This window comes from Salmo trutta, chromosome 19, assembly GCF_901001165.1.
Source record: "Salmo trutta chromosome 19, fSalTru1.1, whole genome shotgun sequence".
NCBI lineage: Eukaryota > Metazoa > Chordata > Actinopteri > Salmoniformes > Salmonidae > Salmo > Salmo trutta.
The window spans coordinates 3151244-3178116 of NC_042975.1; the positions used below are offsets into that span (position 1 = coordinate 3151244).

Genomic DNA, 26873 nt, shown 5'->3' on the forward strand with positions numbered 1-26873 from the left:
CCTGCTCCAATATCCAATGATGGGCGTGGCGCGAAATACAAATTCCTCGAAATCCGAAAACTTCAATTTTTCAAACATATGACTATTTTACACCATTTTAAAGACAAGACTCTCCTTTATCTAACCACACTGTCTGATTTCAAAAAGGCTTTACAGCGAAAGCAAAACATTAGATTATGTCAGCAGAGTACCCAGCCAGAAATAATCAGACACCCATTTTTCAAGCTAGCATATGTCACAAAAAACAAAACCACAGCTAAATGCAGCACTAACCTTTGATGATCTTCATCAGATGACACTCCTAGGACATTATGTTATACAATGCATGCATGTTTTGTTCAATCAAGTTCATATTTATATCAAAAAACAGCTTTTTACATTAGCATGTGACGTTCAGAACTAGCATTCCCACCGAACACTTCCGGTGAATTTACTAAATGACTCACGATAAACGTTCACAAAAAACATAACAATTATTTTAAGAATTATAGATACAAAACTCCTTTATGCAATCGCAGTGTCCGATTTTAAAATAGCTTTTCGGTGTAAGCACATTTTGCAATATTCTGAGTAGATAGCTCGCCATCACGGGCTAGCTATTTTGACACCCACCAAGTTTGGTACTCACCAAAGTCAGAATTGCTATAAGAAAAATTGGATTACCTTTGCTGTTCTTCGTCAGAATGCACTCCCAGGACTTCTACTTCAATAAAAAATGTTGGTTTGGTTCCAAATAATCCATAGTTATGTCCAAATAGCGGCGTTTTGTTGTGCGTTCAAGACACTCTCCGAAGGGTAACGAAGGGTGACGCGCCCGGCGTCTTTCGTGACAAAACAATTCAAAATATTCCATTACCGTACTTCGAAGCATGTCAAACGCTGTTTAAAATCAATTTTTACATGATTTTTCTCATAAAAAAGCAATAATATTCCAACCGGGAGTCGTTGTTTTCGTTCAAATACTGAAAATTTAAACAAGGAGTCGGCTCATGCATGCGCGCAAGTCTCATTGCTCTCAGATCGACCACTTACCAAATGCGCTACTGTTTTTCAGCCATGGCCTGCAAAGTCATCATTCAACGTTCTGGCGCCTTCTGAGAGCCTATGGGAGAGTTAGAAAATGTCACGTTACAGCAGAGATCCCCTGTTTTGGATAGAGATGATCAAGAAGGCCAAGAAATGGTCAGAGAGGGCGCTTCCTGTTTGGAATCTTCTCAGGTTTTGGCCTGCCAAATGAGTTCTGTTATGCTCACAGACACCATTCAAACAGTTTTAGAAACTTTGGAGTGTTTTCTATCCAAAGCTAATATTTATATGCATATTCTAGTTTCTGGGCAGGAGTAATAATCAGATTAAATCGGGTACGTTTTTTATCCGGCCGTGAAAATACTGCCCCTATCATAACAAGTTAAGGAATACCTGGGATAGGATATAGTAATCCTTCTAACCCACCCTACCCCCCAAAAAGATATAGATGTAATATTGTAAACTGGTTGTTCCACTGGATATCTTAAAGTGAATGCACCAATTTGTAAGTCGCTCTGGATAAGAGCGTCTGCTAAATGACGTAAATGTAAATGTAAACGATTCTCAGACCGAGAAACAGACTCATACATTTGCAATATGTTCAATTCATTTTGACATCACGAAAATTACAACATTTATAAATGTCCCAGAGTCGCAAGACTAGGTGCATTGAAACCGCCTTGGCCCGTAGAGACGGTCCCCAATGTTTCTGTCCGATAGCTCATTCAAGGACCCCGTAGCAACGCCCGGAAAAAGTGGATTTTCAGCACCAATCAAGGTCGTTGCTCGGGCACCGAATGACCTATCGAGCCGAAACATGGGATTCGGTGTTGCCTCACATAGGCCTACACATAATGTCAGAGCTGGACCCACAGCTAGAACGTAACTATGTGTTTTACGTTGTTATTATGGTTTAAACTGAAAGCACTTTGAATTATGGGCCTGCTCTGAAATATGTGATAGTTGGCTACTAAACGAGTTGGAAAAAGTAGATTTGGTGTCAGATGGTATCAGTTTGGTGTCAGAATGACATCTAATTGAGTCCCACGTCTCTCATTTCACCATCGAGCAATGGAGAGGAACCACAGTCACTGCCCGGCCATCCGAGTTCATCGGGCCAGTCAATTATGCATTTCTGCAGTATTTTTGAGCATGTCAAATTCGTGATGCTAAATGCCCATTGAAACATATTGCAAATGTAACGCGCATTTGCAATATGATTCAACAGTGAAAAAAACATCACCAAATGGACATGATGAAATCAACACTACGAGCGATGGAGAGGGACCACAGTCACTGCCTGGCCATCCCGAGTTCATCGGGCTAGTCAATTATGCATTTCTGCAGTGTTTTTGAGCATGTCAAATCCGTGATGGTAAATGCCCATTGAAACATATTGCAAATGGACAGCCGTGCACCTGGAGATTGGAATAGGTTATCAGAGGGACATTTTTAAAATGGTTTTTAATGCCTTTAGGGGGGAGCAAGGGGTCTACGGTTGGGTAGGGAGCACCCCTCACCCATGCCCATCCCTGGTAATTTTGGACATTTTTCAAAAAATCCCAGAGTCCCACTTCTCCCTCACCACACATGAAACATATACCATCTAGGTTGATTCATGGCTTAACATAGTGCTATATATCATTTGGGCAGTATAAATGCCATTTGGACATGGTTCACTGACTTTTGGGTTTGGAAACCGACTTCCTATGGTCGTACATGGCAACTGGACAAACATCCTGATTTGGCACATTCAATACTTTCATATTGCATTTGGACATTCCTTATGGCATTTGGAAACAAAAAAAAAAATCATTTTTGACTTCGACTTTTGACTTCCTATGAAATCATAATGCAAATGGACAAAACATATGCCTTATGGATGGGCAAACAATAATAAATATGTCAATAAAATATGACAAAAGTATGTTCATACAATTCTTATACATGTCTAATTGACAAAAAAAATCGAAAGAATTTCGAAAAACGGTCCAGAAAGCACTTTTTTAAGGGGGTGATACTTTTTCGAAAAAACTTTCAAATTTTCAAAATTATACTCTTGGGTCTTGACTTGTGTTACATTTGCAATAAGAAAATCTGGTTTTGGCCTGCCATATGAGTTTTCTTATACTCACAGATACCATTCAAACAGTTTCAGAAACTTTAGAGTGTTTTCTATCCAAATCTACTAATTATATGCATATTCTCGTTTCTGGGTAAGAGTAGTAACCAGTTTAAATCGGGTACGTTTTTTATCCGGCCGTGAAAATACTGCCCCCTAGCCCCAACAGGTTAAAGAAAAACACCTTTAGGGGGAATTTAACCACTTCCGGTTGCTCCAGGAAGCTTAGAATCGACATAGGTAGACCTCATAGTGGCCTGATGGTATGTCATTGAAGACAGGTTCATAAGGCATTCATAACCCACATAGGCTTCAGGTTGAATTTAGGGTTGCAATGTATTCCTTTGGGGAGAGAAGTCATTGCAAACTGTTTGATGTAAACACCTTCTTTTAACTGTTAAGGGTTAATGCCACACGGTCAAGGTTAGGCTTGCACAGATCGGGAGGACCTCAGGAACATTCCTGAGGTCAAATTGTCCTTCTAACCCTAACGGTTCCGCCGCTGTCCCCCAAAAGCACCTGAAATTTAGAGCCAGGCTTCATTTTGGGCCTACTCTTTTCACGGTCACTGCGCTTTTTCACGGTCAAGCGGGGCGTCTCATTGAACTCAGCACAGCCTAGAGATAATGATAATGCCATTGCAGGCTCTGTGTGTCTTTAAGCACCGCACTCTGTCACTCCATCCTTGCTGTGTGTGTGTGTGTGTGTGTGTGTGTGTGTGTGTGTGTGTGTGTGTGTGTGTGTGTGTGTGTGTGTGTGTGTGTGTGTGTGTGTGTGTGTGTGTGAGAGAGAGAGCTTTTCTGTGACATCTGTTGGGAGAAACAACTTATTTACAGTTCATGAGGGTTGCCTAATCACACATTTGAAGTTTTGGAAAGATCTGACCTTTATAACCCTTTGAAACAGCCACTATGACACCATTTTAAGGCACTTCTGGTTGACACAGGAAGCTGAAAGTGAACACATATCCTCCTTGGATTAGGCTCTTATAGAATATTGAGTTTTAGGTCTTAACGTTAAGAACTGACTTAATTACAGAGGGTTGAACGAGTCTGTGTTATTTCAGAAAATCACAGAAGTCTCGCAGAGCTCCGAAACTCACCTTAACGGATTCATCTGAACACGCGGCAACTGGATCTGTAACTTTTTTGAAAAAGAAACTCATTTTTTTGAACATCACCAATTGTATATTGTATGATTTCTCTTATATTACAATAGGTAAATGTCTGATTCTTTTTTTCCTGACACCGTAGGTTCATGTACTTTGATGTGAAGCGGTCAAATTAGTGCTCTATTTTCATTTTTGACCTTTAATCCAAGAAAATCGGCCTTAACTCAGAAAGCATTGAGGCCTCGACTCCATCTTGTTCGGGGCCAACTGCCCATTATGCCAAACCTATGCTCGCCAAGTTTCGTCTTCCAAGTCTTTTCCATTTAGGAGAAAAGGCCACGTCGTGAATCGTGATGTTTTGTACATTTGCAATAGGATTCCATTAGCTTCGCCTTCTTGTGGTATTTTCCGGGACAGGTGAAAAAATGACCAAAATCTGAACATTTTATAAAATGGAAACCGATTGTCCGAGAGACTCCGTTCGATGACTTCCCGGAAGATCCAGCCCTGGTGCACGGCCCGACACCGTCCGCGAATTTGACAAACATTTGCGGATGTCTAGTAAGGGACCGTACATTTGCAATATGGACTTTCTCATCAACCATACAGCAAATGCCGAAATGTTCCCTTCATGTATGGCAAGGCCCTGCTATTCCCCGGATTCAACTTCACCATCTCCTACCGCCCAAGGTCCAAGAAGGTGAAGCCGGATGCGCTGTCACGCATCTGTAGCCCCACTGCTACATCGTCGGACCCCGAGACCATCCTCCCTACCTCTGGTCTCGTGGCTGCATTCATCTGGGGTATAGAGAACCAGGTCTGTGAGGCGCAGCCTTCCCAGACGGACAATGGTGGGGGCGGCTAACCCGGATGCTTGTCCCGACTCTGCCTGTTCCTCGAGCCAGGACTCCTCAGAGCCAGGACTCTGCCCGTTCCTCTGGAATGGGCTCATTCCTCTCAACTGGCCTGGCATCCTGGTTCCTGTCGGACTCTGGCCTTTGTACGACAACGTTTTTGGTGACCCACCTTGGTTCCTGAAGTCTCCGCGTTCGTCGCCGCCTGCATCATGTGTGCCCAGAATAAGACTTCTCGGCAAGCTCCGGCTGGCCTCCTTCAACCACTTCGCATCCCTCAACATCCCTGGTCACATATATCCCTGGACTTCGTCACTGGTCTCCCCCATCTGATGGCAACATGGTTATCCTTACTGTCGCCCATTTCATTCCTCTCCCCAAGCTACGCTCGGCCAAGGAGACAGCCCAGTTCATGCTGCAGCACGTTTTCAGGATCCATGGACTTCCGGTGGACATGGTCTTCGACCGGGGTCCTCAGTTCTCATCCCAGTTCTGGAAGGCATTCTGGAAGGCCTGGTTTCTCGGCCAGCCTGTCCTCTGGGTCCCACCCCCAGTCTAAGTGCCAGTTGGAGCGAGCCAATCAGGACCTGGAGACAACTCTTCGCTACCTGGTCTCCACCAATCCCACCACTTGGAGCCAGGGGAGAGTACGCCCGTAACATCCTTCCCTGCTGGTCTCTCGCCTTTTATCAGCCCCCACTCTTCCTGGAGCAAGAGGTCAGCATACCTTCGACCAAGATGTTCGTCCGCCGCTGTCACCGTACCTGGAAGAGAGCCCAGTTGTCTCTTCTCAAGACCACCTCCATGTATTGACGACAGACGGATTGCCACTGGACCCCTGCTCCCAGCTACCGTCTTAGCAGAGGGTATTACTTTCCACTCAGGATCTACCCCTCTGGGTAGAGTCCCGCAAACTGTCACCTCATTTTCTCGGCCCTTTCCCCATCTCCAAGATTCGATTCAAGATTTAAACCTATGTCTCACAGCCCTTTGTCTCCTGCTTCCAAAAGAAGCAGTCACTAGATATACTGTCCATTGTGTTTAATTTCTCATACAACTGCATACTGACCTTTAACCTTAACACTGTTATATATGGAGCTAGATGTTGTCATGTTTCCACATGTTAAATCATGCTAAATCATGTGAAATCCATGTGTTTTTTTCCCATAAGGGTCTATATTTGGTTATCAATGAAAACACTTTATTTCAGATGCAGATCAGGTTAGCTAGTTAAAGCTAGCAGTAGACTTCCATTCTGATAGGAGAACCAGGTAGCAGCAGGCTTCCATTCTGATAGGAGAACCAGGTAGCAGAAGGCTCACATTCTGATAGGAGAACCAGTTAGCAGCAGGCTTCCATTCTGATAGGAGAACCAGGTAGCAGCAGGCTTCCATTCTGATAGGAGAACCAGGTAGCAGCAGGCTTCCATTCTGATAGGAGAACCAGTTAGCAGCAGGCTTCCATTCTGATAGGAGAACCAGGTAGCAGCAGGCTGCCATTCTGATAGGAGAACCAGGTTGCAGCAGGCTTCCATTCTGATAGAAGAACCAGCTAGCAGCAGGCTTCCATTCTGATAGGAGAACCTTGGATTACAGAGTGACTTTCCTGTACATTTCATAAGGGATTTACAAGGTATATTCTTTAAGAATCTATGGGTTTATATCATTAATTTAAAAGACAAAAAGTGATGTAGCAATAACAGATTGCCACTTTAATCTTGTTTTTATCTTGTCTCCCTCAGAGCTGCACCTTGTCATTTTGGGGCAACAGTAATACCACTGGAACATATGCAGTTCAGATGGTGATGGAGGATTTCCCTACTCAGTCCATCTCTCTCTCCTACACTGACGGATCTCAATCTAACAGGACCTCAAACAATACACTCTGCAAACTGCCTGTTCAGTTTGCAGTGAGAGGTACATATATATTATCTATATAGTTTATCTTTATATCTAGGTAGTTTATCTTTATAACTAGGTAGTTTATCTTTATATCTATATAGTTTATCTTTATAACTAGGTAGTTTATCTTTATATCTATATAGTTTATCTTTATAACTAGGTAGTTTATCTTTATAACTAGGTAGTTTATCTTTATAACTAGGTAGTTTATCTTTATATCTAGGTAGTTTATCTTTATAACTAGGTAGCTTATAATAAGTTGTTTCTCAATAGAGAATAAGATGATGCCTGTGCCTTGTTTCCAGTAGTAGTAGAAGTAGTGAATTTGATTGTCATTTCATTTTATGCAGAGTTTCCAAACCTGTAGCATAGTAGAGGTGTTGTGGTAATGATTTATACTGAAAAACATGACGCTATGTGTTGTATCTCAATACTCCATGGTTTGTCTTTCAGTGGATCCCCCGGTGACATCCTGTATGGAGGGGTTGTACCTACCCATGTTCCTGTCTCCAACACCAGCCCAGGGTGCACTGCTGAACGCCTCTGCAGACCAATCCCTGGAAATCACTGTCAGAGCACAGGCTACCAACTCCACGTAAGAGAAAGGAAACGTGGAAACACATAGCAGATAGGTATAGCCTAAATCAGGGGTTTTAAATGCAATAGTTACATGAACAGGTGTGTTGATCAATTAAGTTCATTAATTAGTTAGTAACTCCTCTCACCTCGTTGTCTAGGTCTTAATTGATTAGATAGGACCTCCTCTCACCTGGTTGTCTAGGTCTTAATTGATTAGATAGGACCTCCTCTCACCTGGTTGTCTAAGTCTTAATTGATTAGGTAGGACCTCCTCTCACCTGGTTGTCTAGGTCTTAATTGATTAGGTAGGACCTCCTCTCACCTGGTTGTCTAGGTCTTAATTGATTAGGTAGGACCTCCTCTCACCTGGTTGTTTAGGTCTTAATTGATTAGGTAGGACCTCCTCTCACCTGGTTGTTTCGGTCTTAATTGATTAGGTAGGACCTCCTCTCACCTGGTTGTCTAAGTCTTAATTGATTTAGGTAGGACCTCCTCTCACCTGGTTGTCTAGGTCTTAATTGATTAGGTAGGACCTCCTCTCACCTGGTTGTTTAGGTCTTAATTGATTAGTTAGGACCTCCTCTCACCTGGTTGTTTCGGTCTTAATTGATTAGGTAGGACCTCCTCTCACCTGGTTGTCTAGGTCATAATTGGACACAAATTGAAAGGAAGCAACAAAAAAACAGGAGACAACTGACCCTCCATGAAAAGAGTTTGACCCCCCCGGCCTAATACATTATGACAGTGAGAGAAACTAAAACTATGTTTCACTACTGAGTGTCAGCACTGACTGTGGACCTGGAACTTTGAGCTAGAGGTCTGCACTGTCCCACAGTGTTATTTTAGAAGTTGTGAAGCAGCTCACTTGCCAGCAAAGGCTTCAGCAATTTTGCGCCCTATTGCCAATATACAACACAACATTTTGATAAAGAAAATGGATGACATTTCCTGAGATTCTCAGGTGTCCCATTTTTTTAGGCTATCTGTATTACTGGGCAATATCAGCCAATATAATAGATGTAGTATAAAGAGAACAGAGTTGGAGAGACTTACACTTTCCCTTGAGATATTTTTATAGCCTACCTTGTAGGAGCGGGAAGATTTTCAGATGGAGAAATATGGGTGATCAATATTTATTCTAGGCAATGTAGTAAACTATAGCCTAATTATTTTAGTACATTAGGCTAATTATATTAGTACATTTACTAGGAAAGATAACTGCCCCGTGCATCTCCGTCCAGCCTTGTTTGTTTCAACCACACGCTCACCTGATCTTGCAGGTACGGCTACTGAACTTGAAGCAGCAAGAATGATGACAGCGACACTTGCTATGTTTTTCATATAGGATATAGCTAATTAGCATATAGCCTATCTTTTAGGAGGACGATTAGCATATAGCCTACCTTTTTAGGAGGACGATTAGCATTTAGCCTACCTTTTTAGGAGGACGATTAGCATTTAGCCTACCTTTTAGGAGGGTGATTAGTATATAGCCTACCTTTTAGGAGGACGATTTGCAGATTGAGACAAATGAATGGGTAATCAATACTAATTGAAAATTAAAAGGCGCAAAGCTCGCACACCATACATAGTAGCCCAACCTATGATCACCATGGTAACCTAACCTATGGTCACCATAGTAACCTAACCTATGGTCACCATGTTAGCCTGACCTATGTTCACCATGGTAACCTGACCTATGGTCACCATGGTAGCCTGACCTTTGGTCACCATAGTAACCTGACCTATGGTCACCATAGTAACCTGACCTTTGGTCACCATAGTGGCCTGACCTTTGGTCACCATAGTAACCTGACCTTTGGTCACCATAGTAGCCTAACCTATGGTCACTATAGTAGCCTTACCTATGGTCACCATAGTAACCTAACCTATGGTCACCATAGTAGCCTAACCTATGGTCACCATAGTAGCCTATGTGGCATTGTGCTTTTTTCTTTTCAATGTTGATTTAGTTTTTTAATTGCACTTGGACTCACATTGGTTGAGCTCCCCTGTAAGGTCTGTCGTCAGGAATGGACCAAATTGCGGCGGAGTTAGGGTTCGTCATATTTAATCAAACGAACACTTTACAACTACACAAAACAAGGAAAAACTGACAGCCAACACAGTCCTGTCAGGTGCAACCACAATGACAAGAACAATTACCCACGAAACACAAAGGAAACGTAGGCAACTTATGTGTGACTCCCAATCAGCCACAACCCTCTACAGCTGTGTCTGATTGGAAGTCACACAGCCAAAATCAACGAAACAATCCAAAACACACACTCTCTTCTGCCACATCCTGACCTAACTACACCCTCTACTGGTCAGGATGTGACAATACCCCCCCCTCAAAGGTGCATACCCCGAAATGCACCTACACAAAACACGGAAAAAAAGAAAAAAAACGACTACAAAAAAAAATCCCCTAAACAAAAAGGGAGGGAAGGGAGGGTGGCTGCCGTCAACGACGGCACTGTGCTACACCCTCCCTCCCCCAACCCACCTATCCTGGAGGTGGCTCAGGTGCAGGACGTAAACCTCGCTCCACCTTCGGCGTCGTCCATTTTGGCGGCGCCGAGAGCTGCGCCGGGCAGACGGGCCACTCGGGCTGACCCTGGCAGACGGACCACTCAGGCTGGGCCGGAGGACAGGCGGGCCACTCGGGCTGGGCCGGAGGACTGGCGGCCCACTCGGGCTGGGCCGGAGGACAGGCGGGCCACTCGGGCTGGGCCGGCGGAGAGGCGGGCCACTCGGGCTGGGCCGGAGGAGAGGCGGGCCACTCGGGCTGGGCCGGAGGAGAGGCGGGCCACTCGGGCTGGGCCGGAGGAGAGGCGGGCCACTCGGGCTGGGCCGGAGGACAGGCGGGCCACTCGGGCTGGGCCGGAGGACAGGCGGGCCACTCGGGCTGGGCCGGAGGACAGGCGGGCCACTCGGGCTGGGCCGGAGGACAGGCGGGCCACTCGGGCTGGGCTGGAGGACAGGCGGGCCACTCGGGCTGGGCCGGCGGAGAGGCGGGCCACTCGGGCTGGGCCGGAGGAGAGGCGGGCCACTCGGGCTGGGCCAGAGGACAGGTGGGCCACTCGGGCTGGGCTGGAGGACAGGCGGGCCACTCGGGCTGGGCCGGAGGACAGGCGGGCCACTCGGGCCAGGCCGAAGGACAGGCGGGCCACTCTGGCTGATCCGGCACGGCGGGCCACTCTGGCAGATCCGGCACAGCTGCCTCAGGTGACATCATTTCATCAACACGCTCCGTAGGGCGAATGCCGTGCCTTATGCACCAAACTAGCAGCTCTCTCATCTCTCTCTCCTTTAATCTTCCCATTAACTCCTTCACAGTCTCTGCCTCGTACCCCTCGCTCACCTCCAATGTCAGCCCGACTGGCTCTGGTTCCGACCTCGGCTCCACCGACTGCCCCGTGTGCCCCCCCCAAAAACAATTATTGGGGCTGCCTCTCGTGCTCGTTGCACTCTCTCTCCTCATAGAATCGCCTCTCTGCTCTCGCCGCTTTAATCTCCCACTGCGGGAGGCAATAATCCCCAGCCTGAGTCCATGGTCCCTCTCCGTCCAGGATTTGTTCCCATGTCCACGAGTCCATAATGCTGTACTCCTGTCGCTCCTTCCTCCTCCGCCGCTTGGTCCTGGTTTGGTGGGTAATTCTGTAAGGTCTGTCATCAGGAATGGACCAAAATGCGGCGGAATTAGGGTTCATCATATTTAATCAAACGAACACTTTACAACTACACAAAACAAGGAAAAACTGACAGCCAACACAGTCCTGTCAGGTGCAACCACAATGACAAGAACAATTACCCACGAAACACAAAGGAAACGTAGACAACTTATGTGTGACTCCCAATCAGCCACAACCCTCTACAGCTGTGCCTGATTGGAAGTCACACAGCCAAAATCAAAGAAACAATCCAAAACACACACTCTCTTCTGCCACGTCCTGACCCAACTACACCCTCTACTGGTCAGGACGTGACATCCCCCCACTTCTTTCCATTCAAATGATTTATTTACAGACACTGTGGTAAACTACAGTCTAATCATATTTAATTTAATATTTAAAATAACTGCCACGTGATTCTCTGCCCATGTAGACAGACTACTTTCAATGAGACCACATGCCCAACTAGGAGAAGAAAAGTAGGCGACTGAAGTTGAAGGAGCGAATTCTGAGTATGTGTGACTAATGCGAAAAATACAGGATTTTAATACAAATGGTAGACAGATGACTGTAACAAAATAATATTAGGGACAACAAAATATTAATCCCAAAGTCGCCTGTCTGACCACCGGTTCCTGCATGAAAAATGACGACAGCACCGCAATGATATGTCATCTTTATTCAAGACATTTTTAGCTACAACATTTAACACATTCTATTTCAAGAAAGGAGATTTTTGTTTATTTTATTCAGATTTTGAAGTGATGCAGTTCTGTCCTTGAGCTTTTCTTGACTATTAATGTTACGTATAATGTCATGTTTTATGTTTTGTGTGACCCCAGGAAGAATAGCTGCTGCTGAAACAACAGCTAATGGGGTTCATAATAAATAAAAAAAAATTACTGTATTTTTTTCTCCCTGTGTGTTTAAGGGTTTCAGAGCTGTTGGTGAGTGGACCTTCCGGTATCACAAAGAACACCACTGATCCAGGAGAGTACCTTCTAAGATGGACGCCCACTGAGGATGAGGAGGGAGGGTACTATCCTGTGTGCTTCATCGCTCTGGGAGTGAACGACAGGTCAGTCTGCAGCCTCTTCAACTAGAAACTTATAGCACAACATAATGACTAACCTGATTAAATAAAGGCACAAAATTAACTAGCATGACTAACCTGATTAATTAACTAGCATGACTAACCTGATTAACCTGTTGGGGATAGGGGGCAGTATTTGCACGGCCGGATAAAAAACGTACCCAATTTAATCTGGTTACTACTCCTGCCCAGTAACTAGAATATGCATATTTGGATAGAAAACACGCTAAAGTTTCTAAAACTGTTTGAATGGTGTCTGTGAGTATAACAGAACTCATATGGCAGGCCAAAACCTGAGAAGATTCCAAACAGGAAGCGTCCTTTCTGATCATTTCTTGGCCTTCTTTGTCATCTCTATCCAAAACAAAGGATCTCTGCTGTAACGTGACATTTTCTAAGGCTCCCATAGGCTGTCAGAAGGCGCCAGAACGTTGAATCATGACTGTGCAGTTACTGGCTGAAAAACAGTAGCGCATTTGGTAAGTGGTCGATCTGAGAACAATGAGACGGGTGCGAGCTTGCACGAGACGACTCCATTTTCAACTTTGAGTCTTTGAACGAAAACAGGGTTTCCCGGTCGGAATATTATCGCTATTTTACGAGAAAAATCGCATAAAAATTTATTTTAACCTCTTGGCGTTCCCCTAGGATAGGGGGCGCTACAGCGATTTTTGAAAAAAATTCGTGCCCATTTTAAACGGCCTCCTACTCAAACGCAGAAGCTAAGATATGCATATAATTAATACTTGTGGATAGAAAACACCCTAAAGTTTCTAAAACTGTTTGAATGGTGTCTGTGAGTATAACAGAACTCATATGGCAGTCAAAACCCCGAGACCGATCGTAACAGGATGTGGAATTCTGAATTGTGGACTCAACTTCACATCTTTGCCTGTAATTCATACAGTGAGCAATGGTTCATTGAGCACTTCCTATTGCTTCCACTAGATGTCCCCAGTCTTTACAAAGTGGTTTGAGTCTCCTACTGTTAAAACTGAATGAATGAGACGCTGTTGAAATTGGTCACATGAGGAGGGCCATCACCATTATGACGCCCTGGCTTCCCTCCCCTTTCGAAACGTTTTGAAACACAATGCAATCGTCCCCCTCAAATCTTATTGGCTCTCTTGTTGAACAAGGCTTCCCTCCCCTTTCGAAACGTTTTGAAACACAATGCAATCGTCCCCCTCGAATCTTATTGGCTCTCTTGTTGAACAAGGCCCTGAAGATTTATGTTATACAACGTTTGACATGTTTGAACGAACTTAAATGGAAAAAAAAATGCATTTTCTCGAAATAGCTGTCTCACGGCCGACGGAGCATTTGGATCAGCCTTCAGACGCGCTAACAAGAACAAGCTCTTGGAACATAAAGGAGTAATTTTTTCGAACGAAAATACATTTGTTGTGGACCTGGGATTCCTGGAAGTGCTTTCGGATGAAGACAACCAAAGGTAAGGGATTATTGACAATAGTATACAAGACTAGATGTGATATGCGATTGTTCCAAGATGGCGCAGACCTATATTTACTATGTAATTTTCTGAGTATCGCATCCCCTTTTATCGCAAAGTGTGATTACCCAGTAAAGTTATTTTTAAATCTGGCATTACAGGTGCTTTCAAGAGATATTCATCTATAAATCTTAGAATGACAATATTACATTTTAAAAATGTTTTCGAATAGTAATTTAGTAAATTGTAGCACTGTTTCACCGGATGCATTTGAGGGAAAATAGTTAGTCAACGTTACGTGCCGATGTAAAATGCTGTTTTATATATAAATATGAACTTTATCGAACAAAAGAATGCATGCATTGTGTAACATGATGTCCTAGGTGTGTCATCTGATGAAGTTTGTAAAAGGTTAGTGCTGCATTTAGCTGTTTTTTGGTTATGTGTGATGGTTGGTCGGAAAATGGCTATGTGGCTACTTTTACAATATACTCCTCTAACATAATCTAATGTTTTGCTTTTGCTGTAAAGCCTTTTGGAAATCGGACAACGTGGTTCGATTCAGGAGAGGTGTATCTATAAAACGATACAATTTGAAAAAAAAAATGAAAAAAAAAGTATTACATTTTGTTATGCTAATGGCGAAAGGATTTTTCGCTGGATGTCCGTCCCGAGGCCGCACAGGGGTTAAACAGCGTTTGACATGCTTCGAAGTACGGTAATGGAATATTTAGAATTTTTTTGTCACGATATGCGCTAAGCGATAAGCATATACGCGATAAGCATATATGCGATAAGCATATATGTCACATAAACCCAAACCACAGCTAAATGCAGCACTAACCTTTGATAATCTTCATCAGATGACACTCCTAGGACATTATGTTATACAATACATGCATGTTTTGTTCAATCAAGTTCATATTTATATCAAAAAACAGCTTTTTACATTAGCATGTGATGTTCAGAACTAGCATACCCATCGAAAACTTCCGGTGAATTTACTAAATTACTCATGATAAACGTTGACAAAATACATAACAATTATTTTAAGAATTAAAGATACAGAACTCCTTTATGCAATCGCTATGTCCGATTTTAAAATAGATTTTCGGCGAAAGCACATTTTGCAATATTCTGAGTACATAGCTCGGCCATCTATTTTGACTTCCGCCAACTTCGGGGTCACCTAAACTCAGAATTACTATTAGAAAAATTGGATTACCTTTGCTGTTCTTCATCAGAATGCACTCCCAGGACTTCTACTTCAACAACAAATGTTGTTTTGGTTCCAAATAATCCATAGTTATATCCAAATACCTCCGTTTTGTTCGTGTGTTCAGGTCACTATCCGAAGGGTAACGCGCGAACGCATTTCGTGACAAAAAAATGCAAAATATTCCATTACCGTACTTAGAAGCATGTCAAACGCTGTTTAAAATCAATTTTTATGCTATTTTTCTCATAAAATAGCGATAATATTCCAACCGGGCAACGTTGTATTCATTCAAAGACTGAAAGAAAAAAATGGAGAAGTCTCATGAACGCGCATCTCCAGTCTCACTGTCACCAGGCTGACCACTTACAAACTCTGCTCCTATACTTTGCCCATAGACAGCAGACACCCCATTCCACTTTCTGGCGGCTTTAGAGAGCCTATGGAAGCCTTAGAAAGTGTCACGTTACAGCACAGATGCTGTAATGTTGATAGAGATGTTACAGAAGGATAACAAATTGTCAGACAGGGCACTTCCTGCATGGAATCTTCTCAGGTTTTGGCCGGCCATATGAGTTCTGTTATACTCACAGACAACATTCAAACAATTTTAGAAACTTTAGAGTGTTTTCTATCCAAATCTACTAATTATATGCATATTCTGGTTTCTGGGCAGGAGTAGTAACCAGATTAAATCGGGTACGTTTTTTATCCGGCAGTGAAAATACTGCCCCCTATCCCAAAGAAGTTAAACCAATGGTTTGTGGTTGGTTTGGTTTTGACATGTTTCATTAAACCAATGGAATGTGGTTGGTTTGGTTTTGTAATGTTTCATTAAATGCTGTTTAACAAAGATCTGAACAGTGTAACAGTTGTTCTGTTGATCTTCTCAGTTCCAAGTATCAGTCTGAGCTGCGCTGTGTGATCGTCAGGGTTGGAAACACAAGCGGTGGGTACAGTTTCACTACAGGAAGAGGTTAATGATCCCCTTCCTGGTGTTCTGCTAGTCTCATTGTTACTTACAGATGCTAGTTGTTGCTTCAGTATCACTACAGGAAGAGGTTAATGATCCCCTTCCTGGTGTTCTGCTAGTCTCACTGTTACTTACAGAGGCTAGTTGTTGCTACAGTATCACCACATTATGAGGTTAATGATCCCCTTCCTGGTGTTCTGCTAGTCTCACTGTTACTTACAGATGCTAGTTGTTGTTACAGTATCACTACAGGAAGAGGTTAATGATCCCCTTCCTGGTGTTCTGCTAGTCTCACTGTTACTTACAGATGCTAGTTGTTGCTACAGTTTCACTACAGGAAGAGGTTAATGATCCCCTTCCTGGTGGTCTGCTAGTCTCACTGTTACTTACAGATTCCAGTTGAAATGCATGTTTGAGATAATTACCAATCAACCAATCAACACATCTCTGACTGTTTGTCTATCTGTTTGTCTGTCCTTTGTGCTACAGCCATCATAACCACAGAGCCAACAACCTCCCCTCCTCTGACAATAAACCTCACGACCACAGAGGAATCAATAACCTCCCCTCCTCTGACAATAAATCTCACAACCACAGAGCCAACAACCTCCCCTCCTCTGACAATAAACCTCACGACCACAGAGGAACCAACAACCTCCCCTCCTCAGACAATAAACCTCACGACCACAGAGGAACCAACAACCTCGCTTCCTCAGACAATAAACCTCACAACCTCAGAGGAACCAACAACCTCCCCTCCTCAGACAATAAACCTCACAACCTCAGAGATTGTACCTGAACTTCCAACCACACCCACAACTTTAAGTACAAACCCAACCACCGATCTCACAACCCATATTGTGGACAGTACAACAAAGAGCAGTGGGCCTGGTAAGTACAAAATTAACTTTTGTTCAAATTAAAAAAATATATATTTGTTTATGTGTGTTGTAATAATGTGGACTAACTGTTTCCACAGGATACGTTGTTGTACTGAGGATGAAAGTGTCCTCTCTGATCCCACTGACAGATTATTACATCAGAAACGGGCTGTTTCAGCAGGTCAGTGTCACTGTCAGATCAGACAGGTTTCTCCTCAGCTCTACCTGATAATCACTGTGTGTGTTCTGTTTCCAGCTCCGTGTGGAACTGATCAGACTAGGGCTGCCAGGGGACTTCACGCTACGCCTGTTAGCCACTCATGACATCAGTCCCTGAGGGAGGAACAGGAAGTCAGCTCAACTTTCTTCACTTCTACTTGTCTTTTCTTCCTGGTTCTGATTCTGCAGATAGTTCTTTTGAAGAAGGAGTGGTTCCTTATAATGACAGAATACGGTTGATTTGTAATAATCTCTCGTGGGTTGCCAAGATTAGTTGAATGAACTGACACTACGTCTTTCTGGATGTTAGTTGAATGATTTAAAAGTAAATGATTTATGTCTACAAGAAGAAATGCAACATAAATATTGTTGGTAATATACAGAGGTAGACTGAGGTTCTTTCCTGTTTGGTAATGTACAGAGGTAGACTGAGGTTCTTTCCTGTTTGGTAATGTACAGAGGTAGACTGAGGTTCTTTCCTGTTTGGTAATGTACAGAGGTAGACTGAGGTTCTTTCCTGTTTGGTAATGTACAGAGGTAGACTGAGGTTCTTTCCTGTTTGGTAATGTACAGAGGTAGACTGAGGTTCTTTCCTGTTTGGTAATTTACAGAGGTAGACTGAAGTTCTTTCCTGTTTGGTAATGTACAGAGATAGACTGAGGTTCTTTCCTGTGTCAAGAATAGTTGGTTGAGGCTCAGTTTTCTGTGACATTTTAGTGACAAAGGACACAGGTTCCACCCACTCACACACTCAGGAAGAAGTTTCACTTTCACTCACACATGGAGCATAAAGAAGAATGAACACTGATGGAGAATTGACATTGACTAAATAGAAGAAGAAATTAATTGACGTTGACTAAATAGAAGAAGAAATTAATTGACATTGACTAAATAGAAGAAGAAATTAATTGACATTGACTAAAGAGAAGAAGAAATTAATTGGGACTGGAATTTATTGAAATACTAATTAAAAGTTAAATATATGAAATGTTAAATGTTTAAAACATTGGGAGATATACATTGAGAAATATTAACGGTGTGTTAAAATAATGCAGTTAAAGGTTAGGAGTGTTATAATGTGGTTTTCTTTAAGGTGTGAATTATATAGACTGTGTTTGATTAGGCTTAGAGGACAAGGCCTTAGGAGGTTGATAATGAAACATTAAAATGGTAAAATGGTATAATGTTGAAATGTTTAAAATATTGATGTATTGAGATATAACTGGAGTAATAAATTAGGTTGTAGAAAGACTATAATTTAGTTAAAGGTAGGAGGGTGAAGGGAATAGGAAAGTTTCATGTTTGAAAAATGTATGTTTTAAGAAGTTGATGTTCATGAAGTATATTAAGGGTGCTAGCTTGATCTGGAAATCCCCAGGTCAGAGTAGCAAGTAGGTTGAAGCGTACGTCCTGCCTAGGTGGGAAAATGTGGAGGTTAGTGGGGGCTGAAAAAGCACCTTTTGAGAAGATGGATGCATTAGGTGTTAACCACCGAAGGCATCAGTGGAGCAGGTGGTAATCCTGATGGGTTATCAGAAGAGGCATTAAGGGTATAAAGGAAGCAGGATTAATGGGAAGGGAACGACTCTCTTTGAGTTTGCTAGAAGAATCTGTCGTCTGCTGGAGAAAGACTTTACTGAAGCTTTTTAACTTCAGATTCATTTAGATTTTTAATATACTTGGTTTTTCATTCTGAAAGTGTTCTAGTACCTTCTAGGAGGAACCCTTAAGGTTACCTCATTGATAGGAGTGTTCTAGTACCTTCTAGAAGGAACCCTTTAGGTTACCTCATTTATAGGAGTGTTCTAGTACCTTCTAGGAGGAACCCTTAAGGTTACCTCATTGATAGGAGTGTTTTAGTACCTTCTAGGAGGAACCCTGAAGGTTACCTCATTGATAGGAGTGTTCTAGTACCTTCTAGGAGGAACCCTTAATGTTACCTCATTGATAGGAGTGTTCTAGTACATTCTAGGAGGAACCCTTTAGGTTACCTCATTGATAGGAGTGTTCTAGTACCTTCTAGGAGGAACCCTTAAGGTTACCTCATTGATAGGAGTGTTCTATTACATTCTAGGGGGAACCCTTAAGGTTACCTCATTGATAGGAGTGTTCTAGTACATTCTAGGAGGAACCCTTTAGGTTACCTCATTGATAGAAGTGTTCAAGTAGCTGTTAGTTTTTTAGACACCAACTGAGGGACTGAGCATCCTGAAGGGGGAGACAAAAATCTGTTTATAATTTGTAGAAGGTAAGAACTTGTTTTTCTTGTTATTGAACACTGTGCTTCTCATAAAATTGTTATAGACCAAACATATTTTATTGACACACACTAATAAGGGTTTAGATAAGGGTTTAGATAAGGGTTTAGATAAGGGTTTAGTTAAGGGTTTAGTTAAGGACGCTGAAGGCATCTCTCAATTTAATCCAAGGTATATTTTTGCTTATCATCGATTGGGGATATTGATTTTTGATTGATTGATCTGGGTTTTTTTTATGCCTGTTTCTGGAAATTTGAATAAACTTGTTTTATTGTTCTGAAACTCTGTGTCATCAAAGAGTCATAGGAGTGCATGTCGTTGTACTCCTGGTTTCTGAAACACACTGGATTAATTGAGGATTTATAGCATCTGGTTAATTTGTCCATCGGGAACCTGAATTGCTGGTGTGAAGGAACCTGAGACCCAACTAAAGGTACTGAGTGCATTGGTAGGAGACGTATGAGGGGTGATTCTGGGCTAAACCAACCCAGGAGAGAGTATCCACTCATAGTGTCCTAAGGTCGACAATCTGGCCTGGACGATCCTGAGAAGGTGCTGGGTTGCAGGGTGAGGTAGTATAGGAGCTTGACTTAGGGGATAGCCCACTCTACTGTAAGACCCTTGAGTTTGAGGAACAGTCCCTAGTTGTATACTAGTTCAGTGGTAAGGCAGAGCGGATTCTATCAGATCTGTAGGGATTATGGACAATAAATAACAGAACTGCCATTGGATAGGCAGAGCCCAGTAGAATTGTTAATCCTGCAAGGTAGGTATTTTAGCTTTGACAACTTGTGGGTTTGTATGGGATTGATTCGTGGAAATCAGGAAAATCCTGGGAATATTTTGGGATATAGGGAAACTTAAAATATACCCTATGCAGTACGCAATGCAAGAAATACAATTAGGTACGCAAAAGATGATCCTGAATATTTGCACACAAAATAATTGCAAGGTTAGCATTTAATTACGTTCTTGCTTTGCAAACTAAATGTAACGACTTTCGTTGGAATAAGAAGGGGACCAAAGCGCAGCTTGGGAAGTGTTCATGATTTTTTTTATTTAATCAATGAAACAACCGAACAAAGGAACAAAAACGAAATGCCAACAGTTCTGTCAGGTAACAGAAAATACTAAACAGAAAATAACTACCCACAAACACAGGTGGGAAAAGGCTGCCTAAGTATGATTCCCAATCAGAGACAATGATAGACAGCTGCCTCTGATTGAAAACCATACTCGGCCAAAATATAGAAATAGATAGCATAGAATGCCCACCCCACATCACACCCTGACCTAACCAAACAGAGAAAAACGGCTCTCTCAGGTCAGGGCGTAATAGTACCCCCCCCAAAGGTGCGGACTCCCGGCCGCAAACTTGAACCTATAGGGGAGGGTCCGGGTGGGCATCTACCCATGGTGGCGGCTCCGGTTCGGGGCATAGCCCCCGCTCCGCCCGTTGATCCCTCTGCTTTTGTATCACCGGACCGTGGATCGTCGTCGTCGGAACCAGAACGCAGATCATCCCTGGAGGCTCTGGACTGCAGACCGCCGCCGTTCACTCTGGACTGCGGGACCGCCGCCTGAGGCTCCGGACTGCGGGGCCGTCTCAGGAGGCTCCGGACTGTGAAACTGCTGCCTCTATCTCCTCCCTTGTACGGCAATTCTCCCCGGCCTGCCTCCTGGGTCCTTTCCCGTCCAGGATTTCCTCCCAGGTCCATTGGTCCTGACCACGCTGCTTGGTCCTTTGGTGGTGGGTAGTTCTGTAATGACTTTTGTCGGAATGAGAAGGGGACCAAAGCGCAGCTTGGGAAGTGTTCATGATTTTTTTATTTAATCAATGAAACAACCGAACAAAGGAACAAAAACGAAATGCCAACAGTTCTGTCAGGTAACAGAAAATACTAAACAGAAAATAACTACTCACAAACACAGGTGGGAAAAGGCTGCCTAAGTATGATTCCCAATCAGAGACAATGATAGACAGCTGCCTCTGATTGGAAACCATACTCGGCCAAAACAAAGCAATAGATAGCATAGAATGCCCACCCCACATCACACCCTGACCTAACCAAACAGAGAAAAACGGCTCTCTCAGGTCAGGGTGTGACACTAAATGTATTGGTTTCCACATACCAGGCTTTGAATTCAGCTTACTGTAACAACCTATTTCTCCTCTCCCTCAGATCCATCTAATTTTCCATATGATGTCTGATAAGCTACCCAGGAAAGGGCTGAACATAGTCCATTTTAATATATGTAGCCTTAGAAATAAGGTTCATGAAATCAATATCTTGCTAACATAAGATAACTTTCATATATTAGCCATTTCTGAGACTCACTTAGATAATTCATTTGATGATACATCAGTAACAATTCAAGGATATAACATCTATAGAAGAGACAGAAATGCTTACGGGGGAGAAGTTGCTGTCTATATTCAGAGCCATATCCCTGTAATGCTTAGAGAAAATGTCAAGTGTTATTGAAGTGTTGTGGTTGCAGGTTCACTTGGCACATCTAAAGCCTTTTCTTTTGGGGTGTTGCTAAAGGCCACCAAGTGCTAACAGTCAGTATCTAAATAATATGTGTGAAATGCTTGATAGTGTATGTGATGTAAACAGAGAGGTCTGCTTTCTTGGGGACCTGAATATTGACTGGTTTTCATCAAGCTGTCCGCTCAAGAGGAAACTTCTGACTGTAACCAGTGGCTGTAATCTGTTTCAGGTTATTAATCAACCTACCAGGGTGTTTACAAACACTACAGGAACAAGATTATCCACATGTATCGATCACATTTCTACTAATACTGTAGAACTTTGTTCTAATATATAATAATAATAATAATATTAATAATCTAATAATGTGTCCATACCCATTGGATGCAGTGATCACACTTGATGAATTTATGACATTTCTTCTTCCAATTATTGATAAACATGAACCTGTTAAGAGACTGACTGACTGTTAGAACTGTTAAGGCTCCATGGATTGATGAGGAATTTAAAAACTGTATGGTTGAAAGAGAGCAAAAGGATAATGAGTCTGGCTGCACATCTGACTGGCTGACTTACTGCAAATTGAGACATTTTGTGACTAAACTCAAAAAAGAAGAAGAAACTGTATTATGAAGCCACGATCAATGATATAAGGAATGACGGAAAGAAAACTTGAGTACTTTAAATTAAATTATGGGTAGAAAGACAAATACAACTCCATCTTTCATCGAATCTGATGGCTGATTCATCACAAAACCATTTTATTTAACTAGGCAAGTCAGTTAAGAACAAATTCTCATTTACAATGACATCCTACCAAAAGGCAAAAGGACGAATCATTCACTAAGGTATAGACCTCAAATTAATCTGGTAATGAATGGTGTGGCTGTTGAACAAGTTGAGGAGACTAAATTACTTGGTGTTACCTTAGATTGTAAACTGTCATGGTCAAAGCATATAAACTCAGCAAAAAAAGAAACGTCCTCTCACTGTCAACTGTGTTTATTTTCAGCAAACTTAACATGTGTAAATATTTGTTTGAACATTACAAGATTAAACAACTGAGACATAAACTGAACAAGTTCCACAGACATGTGACTAACAGAAATTGAATAATGTGTCCCTGAACAAAGGGGGGGTCAAAAAGTAACAGTCAGTATCTGGTGTATTAATTAACTTCATAAGGCTAGGGGGAAGTATCCTGAATTTCGGAGAGTCTGGCATGCCCAAAGTAAACTGCCTGTTACTCAGGCCCAGAAGATAGGATATGCATATAATTGGTTTATTTGGATAGAAAACACTCTGAAGTTTCTATAACTGTTAAAATAATATCTGTGAGTATAACAGAACTGATATGGAAGGCAAAAGCCCGAGGAAAATTCATCCAGGAAATGGCTTTTTTTACCGCCCTGTCCATTCACATGCTTTGCTATAGAATAATGAATTGAATAGCTCCCAGATTGCAGTTCCTATGGCTTCCACTAGATGTCAGCAGTCTTTAGAAATGGTTTCAGACTTGTTTTTTGAAAACCGATGAAGAATAAGAAGTTTTGGGAAGTGGTCTATTGACACGTGCACTACTGTTTTGCGCGCGTGACTGTGTGCGCGCTCTACGTTATTTTTCCTTTCTATTTAATACGCTATTGTCTGGCTGAAATATTATCGATTGTATAGATATTTGACAGCCTGAGGATTAATTAAAAACATTGTTGACTTGTTTCGACGAACTTTACCGGTACTACTAGGATGTATTCGTCTGCATTTTTTGAACACCTTTGAGCCAGTGGATTACTGAACAAAACGCGTCAACAAAACAGAGTTTTTGGGATATAAAGAGGGACTTTATCGAACAAAACAACCATTTATTGTGTAGCTGGGACCCTTTGGATTGCCAACAGAGGAAGATCTTCAAAGGTAAGTGATTTCTTTTATCGCTATTTTTGAGTTTTATGACATCTGTGCAGGTTATGAATTCATGTTAATGCAGGAAGTAGGTGAGGCGCTGTCCTCAGACGATCAAATGCTATGCTTTCACCGTAAGGCCTATTGTAAATTGGACAAAGCGTTTCGATTACCAAGATTCTAAGCTAAAGAATCATGTATGACACTTGTATTTTCATGAATGTTTAATATTACGAATTTTGTATTTTGAATTTCGCGCTCTGCAATTTCACCGGATGTTGTCGAGGTGGGACACTAGCGTGGACTGCACCAGATTTGCCAGTTCTTGCTGTGAGATGTTACCCCACTCATACACCAAGGCACCTGCAAGCTCCCGGACATTTCTGGGGGGAATGGCCCTAGCCCTCCGATCCAACAGGTCCCAAACGTGTTCAATTTGAATTGAGATCCGGGCTCTTCGTTGGCCATGGTAGAACACTGACATTCCTGTCTTGCAGGAAATCACGCACAGAACGAGCAGTATGGCTGGTGGCATTGTCATGCTGGAGGATCATGTCAGGATGAGCCTGCAGGAAGGGTACCACATGAGGGAGTAGGATGTCTCCCCTGTGACGCACAGCGTTGAGATAGCCTGCAATGACAACAAGCTCAGTCCGATGATGCTGTGACACACCGCCCCAGACCATGACGGACCCTCCACCTCCAAATTGATCCTGCTCCAGAGTACAGGCCTCGGTGTAACGCTCATTCCTTCGAGGATAAACGAGGAATCCGACCATCACCCCTGGTGAGACAAAACCGCGACTCGTCAGTGAAGAGCTCTTTTTGCCAGTCCTGTCTGGTCCAGCGACGGTGGGTTTGTGCCCATAGGTGATAATGTTGCCGGTAATGTCTGGTGAGGACGTGCCTTACAACAGGCCTACAAGCCCTCAGTCCAGCCTCTCTCAGCCTATTGCAGACAGTCTGAGCACTGATGGAGGGATTGTGCGTTCCCGGTGTAACTCGGGCAGTTGTTGTTGCCATCCTGTACCTGTCCCACAGTTGTGATGTTCATATGCACCGATCCTGTGTAGGTGTTGTTACACATGGTCTGCCACTGCGAAGATGATCAGCTGTCCGTTCTGTCTCCCTGTAGCGCTGTCTTAGGAGTCTCACAGTACGGACATTGCAAATTATTGCCCTGCCCACATCTGCAGTCCTCATGCCTCCTTGCGTAATGTCTAAGGCACATTCACCCAGACGAGCAGGGACCCTGGGCATCTTTCTTTTAGTGTTTTTCAGAGTCAGTAGAAAGGCCTCTTTAGTGTCCTAGGTTTTCATAACTGTGGCCTTAATTGCCTACAGTCTGTAAGCTGTTAGTGTCTTAATGACCGTTCCACAGGTGCATGTACGTTAAAGTTTTATGGTTCATTGAACAAGCATGGGGAAACAGTGTTTAAACCCTTTACAATGAAGATCTGTGAAGTTATTGGAATTTTTACAAATTATCTTTGAAAGACAGGGTCCTGAAAAAGGGATGTTTCTTTTTTTGCTGAGTTTACTTGTCTTTATGTAAGTACATCTTATTAAATAGGAATAAAGAATTTGAGCTGTTTTTGGATTGACGTTGCTAGCTACTGTACTTACACACCTCAGCCTGCCTAGTCAGATAGCCAGCTAGCCAGACAGTTGTATTTAGCTAAAATTAGTTAGCTAGCAAGAAAGCTCCTGTAACTGTTATTGCAGCTCTCTGTTTGTATGAAGCTTGCACTCTAATAGCATCCCTCGAGGAGATTTTATTGTATCTTTCCAACCAGGTGAAGTACTATGAAGACAATAGACAAGAGGTGCAACATTCAGAGAAATTCACAATTCAGGTAACGTTAAGCAGTTAACTTCTATTAAATAACTGGACGGATGTAACTATGTACAGTCATTTTTCAACAACCATTTTCCATCTAACGTTAGCTAGTTGCTAGCTATACATATAGTTCAGTGGAGGCTGCTGAGGGGAGGAAGGCTCATATTAATGGCTGGAGAAAATGGAATGGTATCAAACATGTGGTTTCCATGTGGTTGATAACTACCATTCAACTGATTCCATTCCAGACATTTTTATGAGCCGTCCTCCCCTCAGCAGCCTCCACTGATATAGTTATTTGTCTGTCATATTGAGGTGTCTAGCTATAAGTTAAACCTGATCAATCAAATGGATAGGTGTAAGCAATTATGGTAATTCCAAATGCCCTTAACTAGGTGTCTTCGCTAGACAGACACAGAGAGGGTGGGGGGGAGAGAGAGTGAGAGAAACAGAGAGAGAGAGAAACACAGAGAGAAAGACAGCAGTGCAAATTTACTTAGACATGAGTATTTCAACAACTCTTCTCTTCCAATTTGTTAGCCAATCATATGTAACTACGGGGGAAGGATGGCCAGCCACACAGGAGGATGATTTTCACTAAGGAGGAGAAGGAGGCCGTGCTGACAGAGATGCATGCTGGTCATTTCGGAGTGAAGCGCACGATTGCCAAAATCAACCTAAGCTTCTTGTGATGGGGAATTGTCAAGGAGGTGGACAGCTGGGCAACTGAAAACATTTTGTTTATTAATCACATTCTTTTATATCTGAAATTATTGTGATTTCAATGAATGTCATATCAGAGACCACACAATGTTTCAATCTGTCACTTTTTGCTTAAAAACTTCTTCGAGTTCTTGCTACACAGCGCGTTTTGGAAAAAAATCGTGCCCATTTTAAACGGCCTCCTACTCAATCTCAGAAGCTAGGATATGCATATAATTAATACTGGTGGATAGAAAACACCCTAAAGTTTCTACAACTGTTTGAATGGTGTCTGTGAGTATAACAGAACTCATATGGCAGTCAAAACCCCGAGACCGATCGTAACAGGATGTGGAATTCTGAATTGTGGACTCAACTTCACATCTTTCCCTATTAATCACACCGTGAGCTATGGTTCATTGAGCACTTCCTATTTCTTCCACAAGATGTCCCCAGTCTTTACAAAGTGATTTGAGGCTTCTACAGTCAAAATTGGCTGCAAGAGAGGCTGTGGAACGTGATGACATGGGGAAGGCCATCACCATTATGACGCCGGCGCGCCACCTTTCCA

The 26873-nt window shown here is 42.7% G+C and overlaps 1 protein-coding gene across 5 annotated transcripts in view; it reads left to right on the top strand.

Moving 5' to 3' along the window:
* LOC115153833 (location of vulva defective 1) overlaps positions 1-26873 on the top strand; it is a 73076-nt gene that overhangs the window by 20091 nt on the left and 26112 nt on the right. For 3 of the 5 annotated variants that reach the window (XM_029699437.1, XM_029699436.1, XM_029699439.1), the window contains exons 5-7: positions 6855-7029; positions 7468-7609; positions 12202-12348. In XM_029699437.1, coding sequence (XP_029555297.1) covers positions 6855-7029; positions 7468-7609; positions 12202-12348 — 464 coding nt within the window. Of the gene's footprint in view, positions 1-6854; positions 7030-7467; positions 7610-12201; positions 12349-15925; positions 15982-16494; positions 16897-16984; positions 17068-17142; positions 19646-26873 lie in introns of those variants that run through there. The other 2 variants (XR_003867768.1, XM_029699438.1) reach the window with 2 other exon arrangements.